Source organism: Mus caroli, chromosome 10 (assembly GCF_900094665.2).
Source record: "Mus caroli chromosome 10, CAROLI_EIJ_v1.1, whole genome shotgun sequence".
Classification (NCBI taxonomy): domain Eukaryota; kingdom Metazoa; phylum Chordata; class Mammalia; order Rodentia; family Muridae; genus Mus; species Mus caroli.
In genome coordinates this window covers 20,777,398-20,791,878 of record NC_034579.1, presented here as the reverse complement: position 1 = coordinate 20,791,878, position 14,481 = coordinate 20,777,398, and the positions used below count along the sequence as shown (strand labels likewise).

The 14,481-nt window shown below is 40.6% G+C and overlaps 1 protein-coding gene across 1 annotated transcript in view; it reads left to right on the top strand.

Moving 5' to 3' along the window:
* The window catches only part of Enpp3 (ectonucleotide pyrophosphatase/phosphodiesterase 3), a 64,395-nt gene extending 58,507 nt beyond the window's left edge, over positions 1-5,888 (top strand). The window contains exons 21-25 of the mRNA XM_021173940.2: positions 1,072-1,204; positions 1,932-2,009; positions 2,826-2,958; positions 4,765-4,921; positions 5,631-5,888. Of these exons, the coding sequence (XP_021029599.1) occupies positions 1,072-1,204; positions 1,932-2,009; positions 2,826-2,958; positions 4,765-4,921; positions 5,631-5,801 (672 nt within the window). The 3' untranslated portion in view covers positions 5,802-5,888. The remainder of the gene's footprint in view (positions 1-1,071; positions 1,205-1,931; positions 2,010-2,825; positions 2,959-4,764; positions 4,922-5,630) is intronic.
* The last annotated feature ends 8,593 nt before the right edge of the window (positions 5,889-14,481 follow it).

Sequence of the window (14,481 nt, the reverse complement as noted above, 5' to 3'; positions counted from 1 at the left end):
ATATATATATATATATATATATATATATATATACTATGCTATATGTTGTATTTCTTATATATGTTATATAAAATACATTATGTTATATTACATTTAGGTAACTATAGCTCTTTGAACTAATTGTAAGCTGATTAGAATTTTTTACCCAGTTTAAAAATAATGTAGCTAATTCTCTTTTTTTTAAGATTTATTTTTTTATATATGTGAGTACACTGTCACTGTTTTCAGACACATGAGAAGAGGGCATCAGATCCCATACAGGTGGTTGTGGGTCACCATATGATTGCTGGGAATTGAACTCAGGTCCTCTGGAAGAGCAGTCAGTGCTCTTAACTGCTTTCTCTCCAGCCATCTCTCCAGCCCCAATGTAGCAAATTCTTATCTACATATAATTTGTTTATATTTTGTTTCCCAATTTAAAACAAGATTTATTTTTAAGTATATGAGGTTTTTGCCTGCATATAATATATTATATTATATATATAATATATTATATATATAATATATATATTATATATATTATATATATGCAGCATGTGTCTGTTTGGTACCCACAGGCCCAGACAAGAGTGTCAAATCCCTGAACGTGGAGTTACAGAGTTGTGAGCTGCCATTTGGGTGCTGGGAACTGAACCCAGGGGCAGCTAGTGGTGTCACTTCTGAGCCATTCCTCTAGCTCCAATATTTCCCACCCACCCACTTCTTATTTGCATGCATAACATATCCCTAAAGAAAAGTTCAATCCCCCCCCCACCCCCCCACCCCAAGACTGTTTTTCAGCAGTAGTTTCTATTATCCCCTGGCTCTCCGTTCAGGTTGTACTCTGCAAATGTTCTTTCCCAGGGTATATTTGATGTGTCCTCCCAACCCCCTCCTCTCCAACACCCCCGCCCTCACAGCCCCAGCAAACATAGCTGAACACATTCACTCCCGCTGCTGGTGTCGACCTGATTCACTAAGAAAATAGGAAGAGAGTAAATGAAAAACAGTCGAGGAAGTCATAAACCAAATAAGGCAATGGGCGAGCCGCAACTGTGGGTGTAAGTTTTCCCCTTTTCTCTCTTTCAACAGGGAGACACATCATCTCTTCCTCCCACAGTTCCAGACTGTCTGCGGGCTGATGTCAGGGTTGCTCCTTCTGAGAGCCAAAAATGTTCCTTCTATTTAGCAGACAAGAATATCACCCATGGCTTCCTCTATCCTGGTTAGTGCAACTCTTCGGGAGCGGCTAGGAAGCCCTCAGTCCGCGGATGTGGCGTGTGCGTTAAACATATATTTCCCACCCAAACGACCTGCTTCGGTCTCCTAAGAGGCTGCCCAGAGGTGGCACAACGGCTTCCTTAAAGGCTAATAAATTTTTCTGTGGGAACCACAGATTAGCTGTAATCAGGCCCAGCTGTGGAGAGAGTTCAGCAGGTTTAAGTTTAATTTTACAACTGAAGGGTATTTGGAAAGAGACACAAGCATCTAAGAAAACATTATCTCTGGCACACCGCCGGAGCTGAGGTCCTCACAGAGAAGGCAGCTGCTTCGTGCAAAGGACAAAAGCTGGCCTGTCTACTTGGTTGTGTGTCCAACAGCTTTGAACTGTAAATTAACCAGCCAAATAAATGAATTTCATGCTTTTTTTTTTTTTTAAAGGGAGGATGTCTCCTGGGGTCACATAAAAACCAGTGTGATTTTTCTAAAACTCAAGTCTCCCCACCCCCACCCCCCCACCCTGCTCCGTTCATCTGGGAATGTAATTTTCACGTATTCGTGAGAATTTCAACATCAGATTCTGGGAATGGTTTACAACTGGCATGTGACTCTAGCTGGTTTGTTTTGTTTTAAGAGACTCATGATTTAGAGACATACAGTAGAATGAGACAATGAAAGGGAAGAACGAGTCACTGAAATCCCATTCTTACTAAAACACATTTGTTTTACAGCAATCAAAGGAACTAATGAGAGTCGATATGATGCCTTAATTACAAGTAATTTGGTCCCAATGTATAAAGAATTCAAAAGTAAGTACCTTCCCCTGTCCCACACTGGGCAGTAAAGGGAGTGGCTCACCTATGCTGAACAAGCACTGTGCCCTGACCCATGTACTTGGCCCTGTATGCTCAGTCTGTTGCTATTCTTTATTTTGCAATAGGGTCTGGATAAGTTGACCAGGCTGACCTTGAACAAACTTTGTAGTCCAGTCAGGCCTTGAACTTGTTATCCTTTCTTCTAATCCCCCAGAATAGCTGGGGTTACAGGCTTGGTGGTGTATATGTATTAATGCTAAATTAAAAAAGCGACTCCTTGGCTGGGCAAACTAAACCTACACTTTAGGATTGCAATTTGTTATTCGCACTGAGTCATTTTATTCTGTTATTTTAAATAGGGGCACAAACACTGTGGGTGTTATTTCTTTGTGACTAACTACAATTTTGACTTGTTGCTAGAATTTGATAATTTTTTTAAGTTTTTTCTTAATCCTTACCTGTTAAGAGCTATTGATAGAGCAAAATTGTATTAACATTCACCATAAGTGAAAAAAAATGCAAATGTCTGTTTCCAGAATGATAATTAGTAAGATAGTACCTGTGGTCTGAAGATTGTTAATAATCACTGTTGAAGGAATTTGGAGACATAATTTGCTCTAATAAAATGAAAAAAGTTCTCATCAACATGGCTGCTTATTTTAGTTGCATAACTATCTTGTAGAATTATCCAATCACCATGGGCAATTACTGGAGTGGAATGTGGTGCTATTTAAATGCACCAACAATAGAAAATATTTGCACGTTCAGTAAAATCAGATATTTTCACATATCTCATTTTTTCATTTTTAGAAATGTGGGACTACTTCCATGAGGTTCTTCTTATAAAATATGCTGTAGAAAGAAATGGACTGAATGTGATTAGTGGACCCATCTTTGATTATAATTATGATGGCCATTTTGATACTCCAGATGAAATCACACAGTAAGTCATTTAATTTTTGATTTAGCAATATATTATCATAAAGTAAAATCTCAACTTGAACTAGATACTGTACAATCTCACTATCATATAGTATATGCATAGCACGTTCATATTCAGTTGCTATTGATGCCAATCTTCAATTTAAACTACCTAAATGTTTAGCTGAAAAGATTTATATGGCCAGAACTTAAACTAATGGTTTCCAGGTAAAGTTTAACAAAAAAATTTTATTGGAAAATTTATAAAATGTGAACAAAGACAATATGAGATTTTTCTGGAGGAAATGTAGAGTCTGAGCCATCAATAAATATAGAATCAAACCAACTATTATCAGAAAACCCAAGTGCAGACTAAGCTTACCTTAGTACATATCACAGGTACAGTGGACAATCCACAACATAGTTTCAATAGAGGATGCAAGTAGACTTCAATAGAAAACCAGCCAAACAAACTGTACACCTTAATACTAAACCCATTACAGCAGGCTGCTACGAAGTACTTTTCCACTTTAGTGTCTTTCAGTACTAGGCTTTTCCAGAGAGGAGTCCCATTGCTTCTTTTATTGTCAAAATGTCAAAAGGATAAAACCAAAACAGCAGCAGGATCCCAGCCTAGAGTACGGAAAGCCCCAGTTTCTACTGAGACCTTTTGATAAAGTAAACCTCACACGAGGTGTACAGCCAGCCCCAGGCTTTTCCAGCCCTTTCCTGTCACTGTTCTTTGACTTTGAGGCAAGGTCAAAGGTAGCACAGGCTGGCCTTGAACTTACTATGGTGCTGAGGATATATTTGAAATCCTGTTCCTCTTACTTCTGTATCCCCAGTGCCGGATTGGATGGTGGTGCCACCACACCTGGCTTTTGTTTGATTGTATAGTAGATTCTATGTCGTGGTCTCATCATCTGCTAATTTTAACAAATATTTTGAGAACTCTTTCTTACATGCTAGGCAGTTTTCTAAGCATTTACGTAGGCTTTGTTAATCTACAAAACAACTTGATGTCTGGTTCCATTAGCTCCGAGTCAGAAAAGAGGAAACCAGGGCTAAGAGAGGTTAAGTAACTTGTTTGATAGGTTTTTCACCAATTGGCAAAGCCAGAATGGAGATGCAGACAGTCTGAATCTGAATCGGTCATATGTTGCTGCCCATAGGAGCTCACAGGTTTCCAGTCGTAGGGTCCACAGATACCTTTATCTTCTCTCAAAACTTGGTTTTTTCCAGACAGGGTTTCTCTGTATAGCTCTGGCTGTCCTGGAACACTGCTTCCCAAGTGCTAGGATTAAAGGCGTGCGCCACCACCACTCAGCGCTCAAAACTCTTAATGTGTGCATTCGTGTTTGTTAGTAGAAAGACAACCAGCACATCATCAGTTAGTCGTCTGGATCTACTCCTACATGGACCCTGTGGATACTTCCATATTAAAGTTGGTCAAATGAGGGTCTTAGGGGAGCAGATGATCTACCTGTGCAGCAGAAGTACACAGCCATAAGAGACGGGATCCTTTGTTCTTAGCACTGACTCCATTAGAAGACACCCCAGTGAAGTATGAAGCCAAGGGACTTGGGAAACACAGGGCAGAATTCCATGGGCTTTCTTTGTGTCCTAATGGTTCACTGTAATGTTAGAATGACCGTACTATAGATTGTGACTAGAGCTCATTGACATGAAAGTCATAGATGATAAAACTATACTTTCCACACAATCTGCACTTTCCTCCTAGTCCTTCACCTTGCCATTTCCTTAATGCCGAGCTATAAAACAAAAAGACAGTTGTAATGGGGTCAAATTATGTCAATTATGTTTTCAGATATGTAGCTGGCACTGATGTCCCTATCCCAACACACTACTTTGTGGTGCTGACAAGTTGTAAAAACCAAACCCACACACCGGACAGCTGCCCTGGGTGGCTGGATGTCCTGTCCTTCATCGTCCCTCACCGGCCCACCAACATAGAAAGCTGTCCTGTAAGTATTCCTGGAGAACCTGGGGCCAGAAAATGATTATTCATATCTCATCTGAGCTGTCACAAAAGCCGTTCTATCCAAAACATATAGTTCTGTTCTTTGTGGGTAGAGTTCTATAGATGTATGATCTATAGAATTAATATTAATCATGCATCTGCATATGTAAACAAGTATTTATCTATGAATGTGTGTGTGTGGTTGATACTCACTAGGGTAATTAAAGTTTGAAAATACAAACTAGCACTATATACCATTTACTGACATGTAGTAACAGTTTAAAAACCATTGAGATTCATCCTGACTTATGCAAGTTAGTAATGTTAGATCTGTACCTAGGAACAAAAAGATAACTACCTAAATGATACTTCTTTTGAAATATTGCGTCTAGGGGCTGGGGAGATAGCTCCATTGGTAAGCACTTTCCAGGCAAGTGTGATGACCTGAGTTCACCATGGATAGTGTGTCCTACACAGGCAATCCCAACATGGCGGCGGGAGGTAGGGGGCCTGGGGTGACAGCACAGTGGGTAGGAGTTTATAGTGAAGAGTATTTTTTCTAGGAGTTTTGCTTGATTAAACAAAATTTAGTTGTATCAAATGAAGAGCCAAGGAAATAAAAACAAAAAATCACAAACCAGACAGTAGTAAAATATCTCTATGCCAGTGGAAAGATACACCATGTGGAAAATGGTTTTGCATTTCATTCTCAGGAAAACAAGACCGAGGACCTTTGGGTTGAAGAGAGGTTCCAAGCACACGCCGCCCGGGTCCGAGACGTGGAGCTCCTCACTGGCCTTGACTTTTATCAGGAGAAAGCACAGCCTGTCTCTCAGATTTTGCAACTGAAGACGTATCTGCCCACGTTTGAAACCATTATTTGAATGAATGGATGTAGAAAGCCATTTGACAAGTTGGGGACATTTCCTGTCAAAAAAAAAGTTAAAATAAAATTTTCTATTTTTCCTTAACCTTTAAAGTCATACTATACATTTTCATTTACAATCTGTCTTATTCATTTCTATAGGCATTAGAAGACATTTCATTTAATTTTATTTATTCTTCTGCCCTCCTCCCCTTGTATATACACACATGTGTGCTGGTGCCCAAGGAGGCTGGAAGAGGGCGCAGAGTCCTTTAGAGCTGGTGACATTTGTCAGTATTTGGCAGAAATGCATGGTGTTGATTTGTGTGTACTGAGTCACAGTGCTCACAAGGATGCTCTGGTGTTTACAGACTCTGCTCTGTAAACCAGCCTTTTCCCTTTGCAATGGATGCCTTCATGTGTGAAGACTATTGAGAGCCTCGAGTCTATGTGTAAGTTGTTCCCAGCGTGATTACTAAGATACAGCAATGAATGACATGGCAAATGAGCACTTTTATGTTGTGGGACATGTATCTTGCAGGTGAATTCCCTAAAATGGATACTTTCTGTATCTACAATTTAAAACAAGTATATTGCTACAGATTGAATGATCAGATCTATTTTTCAATTCTGAGTTCAATGAAGCATGGTTTCCAACTCATTCAAAAATGAAAATTTTTATCTTTTAAGTAGTATATATTCATTACAAGACTATAATATATTATACAATATATTATATATATTATGTATTAAATAACAAATTGTACATTTATGTATGTAAATATTAAACTCCTATGTAATCTTACCGACCAGTGTTTATAATGATTAAAGCCTACAGACCTGCAACCCTTGGCATGGATCTCCTTTGAAACATAGTTTTAAAAATAAGGGATTTGCCGGGAGTGGTGGCGCATGCCTTAAATCCCAGCACTTGGGAGGTGGAGTCAGGCGGATTTCTGAGTTCAAGGCCAACCTGGTCTACAAAGTGAGTTTCAGGACAGCCAGGGCTACACAGAGAAATGTCTTGAAAAAACCAAAAAAACCAAACCAAACCAAAAAAAAGGTGGGATTTAGGAAAATGTCCATTCATATTATTAAGGCTTAGAAGCAAATGTTTTTCCCCCTCAGATAATTTCTAATTTTTAGGAGAATGTGCACAGAATTTCAAAATGAAGTCTGCTCTACATAATTGATATATGCTCACTTAAAACTTGGAAAAAGAAAAGCAAACTCATTCTCTCAAAACATGGGACTTCCTAAAGCAAAGTGCAGCAACTGCTATGTAATATTTTAGTAAATGACTTGTGCTTTGCAGTCCGGTCCTTAAGACCTGTGTGGCCATGACTCATGGTTAGTACCTTGTGTGTGATAAGAAAGAATGATTTGAGCATCCCTAAGAATCATACCTTGGCCTTTACAAGTTGGCATTTTACTTTTATATAATAAAATTCAATAATCTCAGTCAATGGGATTTTCCCTTTTTCATCTGTTGACAGTAAAATATTTAATTAAGCAAATTTCAGAAGGCTTAAAATTTTATTTTGTACAGACATTTTTCTCCACGTCTGCTCGTTCATGTGCCATTTGATGCCTGGTGCCTGTGATGGGCAGAGAGTGACCAAGCCCTCTCAGTCAGTCGACAGGTTCGCCAGTGCAGGAGTGAGGATTAAAAAGAAAAAAGACAATTAGACAACACTGTAGCATGACCCCAGCCAGTTTTGAGGCTGAGGCTGGTTTATTTTTTCCCAATCTGCTTTTATTCCATTTTAATTACCTGCAAGTAACAAGGTCAGTTCTAGGTTGAGGAACAAGCAAGGCAATAAACAAAGTCCTGACCACTCCCGTGATCACTCTTTCTCAGGGCTTATCAGGATGACCAAGATAGCTGAGCGAGCCCACTTCCCTGTCCTAGCCCAAAGCCAGTTTCATGCCTGAAGCCTACTTCTTGGTTCCACCCTAAAGTTAGATTCCTACCTGAGCTTACTTCCTTGTCTTGGGCCCAATGTCCGATTCCTGCTTGAAGTCCATTTCCTTGTCCTTGGCCAATGTCAGATTCCTGCCAAGCAGCCCCAAAAGCTCTCCACAAGAAGGCATCAATGAGATCACCTGGAATTGGAGTTAACAATGGTTGTGAGCCTCCGTGCAGGTGCTGGACATTGAACCTGGATCCCCTGGAACAGCTGCCAGTGCTCTTAACTCTGAGCCATCTCTCTAGCACCCTTGAGAGGCTTTTTATATAGGTGACACTTAACATAGCCGAAATGCCTGCAATGGAATGAGTGGACCATGTGCTACTGGTAGTTTGGGTTATATGCAGTTTCATAAGCAGGCATATATAAAAGGGATATTTCTATGAGCTCCTGTTTTACTGAATTAAAATTACAATGAAGCACACACCTTCAATCCCAGCACTTGGGAGGCGGGTGGATCTCTGAATTCAAGGCTAGTCTGGTCTACAGAACTAATTCCAGGACAGCCAAGTTCACACAAAGACACCCTGTCTGATTTTTTTTTTAAAGGAATTACAATGAATTATTGTAGAGAGGGGACCTCTCTAACTCTTGGGAACATCGTTGGAAGGAAGAGAAACTCTAAAAGTTGGCTTATTTTCTAAACTTAGTTCGAGTTTTGAAAAATGTATTTTCTTGTTGAAATTGTATTCTTAAAAAAACAAAACAAAAAAACAAAAATGAAAACCCAAAAACTTCCAGGAAGAGTTTTCAGTGTCATAAGTTGAGAAAAAGAGAGTCTGTTGACCCACAAAGACTTAGAATCTAGGAGAGAGCACCTTCCTGCTGTGTGCTTGGGTAGACAGATGAGGAAGGTGGGTAAAGAAGTGTGCCTCTTCACATGAAGAAGTTTGTCGTTAGCCACCAGTGCTATTGGAATCTGATATAAGAATATCCACTAGTGTGTGACCACGTAGTGTGATCAGATGGGGTTTCTGGAGGCCGTGTTTATGCTTATAAACTTGGCAGATCTTAATGTCTATGCTCCATCTGGATTGGGGACTTGAGTTTATTTCAAATTAAATTTTGTTTGCTAAAAACATCCTCTTGCTCTGGGGAAATCTCTTTCCTCTCTCCTCTTTCACCCACACCCCCACATCACCATGGCTGTCGTCTGTTTACTTTTGGAGGGCAGGGTATGGGAATGGAAATGGATTATAAACTGAAACAGTTGTCAAAAACACAAACAAGGCTCTTGGAGGAAATGACTTCCTCTTTATACTGTGTCCCTGGTGGACCACAATCACTCCCTCAATCAGGGGGCTGGGATTTGGATAAACATCCAGACAGCAGCAAACCTCAGCCTTTCAATGACAGAGAATCAGGGCAATTTAGACTCATCCCAAACCCACAGGATGAATGTAGCTGGAATAACAAGTAGTAAAGTGTACTGCTGGATTTGGAGCTAAAGGAGCAGCTCCATCCTGTCTTTTCATGGTTCTTAATGTGCACATGAAAGCTCATAGAAGGTTTTTAGAAGTCTAGGAAGGCCACTTAGTACATCGCTGAACTGTCAATCCCAGCAGTCTCTAGGAGTGATGAAGGACTGTAGCAGAATTACATGATTTTTCTTAAAGTTAAGAAAATTTGCCTATAGAGCATCGCAGTGACTCCTTCTGTTTTGTCTCTTTAACATAGTGCCTGCCCTATTTGCTGCAGATAATCTCGACTCATCTAGCACAGCATCCTCACTTGAGTAGCATAAGACAGCAGTAGACCAGTTGTCCTCAACCTTCCTAACCCTGCAACCCTTTAATACAGTTCCTCATGTTGTGGCGACCCCCACTCACCATAAAGTTATTTTCATCGCTACTTAATAACTTGTAATTTTGCTACTATTGTAATGTAAATTACAAGTCAAAGGGTTGCTTGACTCCCCAGGTTGAGAACTGCTGGTCTAGGCTCTGAGTTCATCCCTAAGTTGCAGACAGTGGGGTGGGGTTAAACTCTGTCTCCCTGGTGGTATGTGTGATGTAGACTTCTTACTTTGTACAGCTGAGTTTTCTCTTTTCCACAAAAGGCAACTACTTAGTACCTACTTCTCAGAGAGTGGGTTACTGGATACAGACCAGGTACCACAGGTATTGTATATTCCCTTGATGGTGTATGAGGCTCTCAAAAGGCACTAGGGAGGTCCCTTCAGCTTGGGTTAGGCACAGTGTCAGCCGATGTGTTGACGTGGTGCCTGTTGGTTGTGGCCTCTGATTTGGAAGTTCGACTCCCTTACTTCCTGCAGGATGAGTCGGTCCATCCTCACTGCTGTGGTTGCCCCAAGCTTTTCCTTTGGCCAACCTTGATGACAATCCCTAGTCACTGGAATATCCTTAAATCCGAAGGATAATTTTATCCTCCACATTCAGAGATAGAAAATATCATGGCATAATTAATCCCATCACTTGAACATATTATAAACAAAACCACAGATTTACACTGGATTGGGCACCGTGGTGCAGACAGACTGGACACAGCAGTCAATTCAGATAAATCTTTCACCTGACCTGGATCACAGCTCAGAAAACATGTTTGTTCTGCAAGGGTTCCACCAGCTCTTCCCTCAGGTTCTGCCTTCAGGCTGACAGAGTTTAGAGTGAACTTTCATAAATCAAGAACACCAATGTAGACTCAAGTCTTCAGTTGATGACTGTGATGAGAGGATTCCCTCCAAAGACCCTGCCGTCCATCCATCTGTCTGTCTGCCTCACTGCCTTCCTGTCTGGGGCCATCTGCCTCATTCTGTCCCCCAGGCTATGACTAGCCTAGCCATGGGCTCACTCAATCTATTGCTTCTTTTAGTGTTTATTGAACCACTTGTATTCTGGGCACTAGGGGGTTAAACGACCAGTGTGGGGAGGGAGAGGGGATCTGGAAACTAAAATAGGAAGACATAGCACTTATGGAGGTGAAATATACTAGAAATGGGGCAAACAAAATTTTAGTATTGTTTCATTAGTGTAATGGGAAATCTTCCTGGGAAGATTTGTTTTTGTTTTTTAAATGTCTTCTGGAATTTTCAGAGTGTATTATGAAAACTATTGTAGATTGACAAGTAGTTATAAAAAAAAAACAGCTGAAAGGGCCCAGGTTGTTCTTTGGACAGCTTCCCCAGTGTTCACATCTGGTGTGCCGGTCGTACAGTGTCAAGCTGTGGAAACGACACAGTACTGCTGACCACTCGGTGGCCTTGTGCAGATGCCTTGTTGTTACACGTGCTCACAAAGCTTTAGCGTCTAGCATCTACACAACACTGAGAGATAGTACAGTTGCCCTAAGTGAGGCTCAGAAAGCAGAGGACCATACCTCAGTGTGCAGCCTCCTGCACTAAGTGTGTGGATATCCCCAGAGCAGCTTATTTCCATTGTCATGAAAGCTTTCTCCTTGGGGTCTCTTAACTGTTCCCATATACGGTTTGCTACATTACTTTTAATTCTTTGTGGCCTTTGGAAATGCATATTTCCTTAAGAAACTTAATTTCTCCAGTTCTTATCTCCATACCCCAGATCAGAATGGATGCCAGCTACCTAAAAAATCACAGATAAGTCTGTAAGGAGAGACGCTTCCACTTGCGGGAAGAACAGAAGGGGTTATTTGGCGAACATGGTAGGATAGTTGTTTTTTTATCAAGAATGTCCAGAGCAGTCAAGCAGCCAACTGGTTTTGAGAAGCAATGGCTAATAAGAAGTTAAGTATTGAAATGTAAAGTGTGTCTCTATTTTAAACCAGGAGCAACAGAGATAACCTGTAAACATTTATCTTACAGAAATAGCGTGGAAGAGGATGGAAGAATAAAGCCACGCTGTGTTTCGGGGGCCAGTTAGGGGAGGCAGCACAGAGCACCCGAAGGCTGGAAGCAGTTGTCGGAGCTGGTAGCAGTGGCAAGGCCTGGAAGGAAGTTTCCATATAGCTTCAGTAACCAAGCAGAGTAAGAGTGACTCAAGCCCTGTCTGCAGTTCAGACGGATTGGATGGAAACTTTGCAGGCTGGGCTCTCCTCCTTGGCCACCCTGATTTTACAAGCCACATGCTTGGAAACAGTAACTGGGCAATTACTAACCCGTTGCCGAGCGAGGGCGTAAATGGCCGGAAAAAAGCTCAAATTTGGATTTGTGACAGCCGTCAAGGTAAATCTTTTTACCCTTTTGTTCTGTATAGCTTTAGATGCTGCTTGGGCCTAGAATGGTTGCAGATTAGAGGAAGTAATTTATTCAGCAGCATAGGGTTTGGGTATATATGGCAGAATAGGATTTTTATTTTATTTTTTGGGGGGTTTCTTAAAATCTGTATTGTTTTGAAAGGTTCCATGTGTTCTAAGAAACACTATCGCAACATACTTTTGAAAGCACTAACTGTATTGAATTGTGCATCTTTAACTTTTGTGGACTATTGTGATGTACATAGCCACAGGGAAATAGTTACACAGTCAGGAAAATTAGTGTGTACATAGTCTCCCATGACAGGAGTGTGGACTCTCTCCCTTTACAAAACTCCTGAGATTTATTTATTTATTTATTTATTTATTTATTTATTTATTTATTTTCTTTACAAAACTCCTGAGTTTTGAGAGGCTGTGCAGGACAAGATTTCCACAGAGGCAGCTTGAGTCAGGAAGCCCTTCTTGTCACCTAGAGCTCCCAAGTTGTCAGCTCCAAAGTTCAGGGCACGGGGAGGCTAAGATCAGAGCTGAGAGGGGCCTTGTCCCTCTTCTAATTGGTGTTTGTCCACGTGTGTTTATGGGTATACCAGCATCTGTATGTTTACCCACTTGGTGAAGGTACTTTTCTCTTAACTTCAGGATTTCACTGTCATTACCACTACACACAGACACACACACACACAGACACACACACACACACAGACACACACACACACACAGAGGCACACACACACAGGCAAACACACACCATGTACACATATACCACACACACACACACCATGTACATATAACACACACACACAAACACCACATACAATATATACTACATATACTCATACAGACACACACACACAAACACCACATACAATATATACTACATATACTCATACAGACACACAGAGACACACACACACAGGTACTCACATATGAATTTTTTAGCACCTATTTTTAAATTTATTTTGTTGCCTTCCCTATTTGTCTTTAATGTATACTTTAGAGATAGACTTGATTGACAAAAAAATAGTCGTTAATTACTTATTTTTGTTAGGGTTTTGATGAGAGTTATTTGTGAAAGACACTGTGGGCCATCTGCTTGGCTTCCTTTCTTGTAGCTGAAGAATTCCAGCTAAAGACCGCATTTGAATTCTGTAACAGCAGAAATGGTTTTCTTTTTTGATGGGCATAAGAGAGAAAGGAGTGTGGGGCTGAGCAGGAAGCTTCACTTTTCCTAGCTTCTCCTGGGTGACCTGTGGTGTAGTTCATCTGCTTCACCCCTATCCCTCCACCCTCCCACCCCTGATCTCTTTAGGAGTTCTTGGTGTGACTTACAGAAGGCATAGGATGTTGGAGTTGTTTTAGAGATGGAGAGAAATGCTAAGTTTGCCTTTAGGGTGGACTCATGGGCTCTACCAGTGAAGTCCAGGCACATCTGGGCCCCTCAGATGTTAAACCAGCATTCCAATTTGCATTAATTGAGTTTATGTGGCTCTTTGCCATTCAAACCTCACTCTTTCTCACATATGCTTTACTTTATCCATGTCACTAAAAGAAATTTAAATGCATGTTTAATTTCTTATGAGGAAATGATACACATTACAAAGGGTGGTGGTGGTGGTGAATAACTAATGGAGAAAAGTCAGAATTAAAAAGACATGAATTTAGATACCTTGACTGAATTTAAAATGCCATCTTAAAATCTAAAACTAACATTGTTTTTATTATTATTATTATTATTATTATTATTACTGTTATTATTAACCAGAAGCAGGCAAAAGAGACAAGCACTTGTAACATCACAGCAGGTCACTGCCAAGGGCAGCACGCACATCTTTCTGGGGCTTCTTCGTCACTGTATGAACACTTAATGTAAACGCTGCAGCTTTAATGAGTGACATGCTTCTTCGCCATTTTAAAATCTATGAACTTAATTTAAATCTTAACAGACATCCAGCATATTCAGGAAGTATGATGATTCATGAAGTTTTTGCCAAGTAAAATTATTAATGGCAACAATCTATGAAGCGTGAGTCACCTCCTAAGTCAGTCTCTCCTTTCTTATACTCTACCCCTGCATCCCTTTCCTCTGGGGTTCCTTACCCATGATTCAGTCCTCCTGGAGAGTCAAGCTGATACCCTAGAAGGTAGGAGGCAAGGAGGGGAATGTGAAAGGAAGAACAAAGATGAAAAGGAATTCCTGCTGTTTTATTAATTTTTGAACATCCCAGTACCTTGTCTTCCTTTTCTGCTCTGTGATGGGAGGAGGCTCACTCTGCAACACAAGCCTCCGGAAACCATCTCAGATCAGTGGGAGCTGCCTCTTTGTAAGCAGCTAACGATTTTCATGTGCCTAGAGGCATATCTTCTAAGAAGCACTCTTTAAAACCTCGTGGCCACAATTGAAGGACTGCCTTATAAAATGTATTATAGCCTTTCCTGCTTCTTTAAATTGGCTGTTCTAAATATACCCAAGCATTTTGCCAAAGCCCCTGTTCATTAACATGTGTTGATTCTGCCTTTGTTTAGTCTCTGTCTTCTACTTTG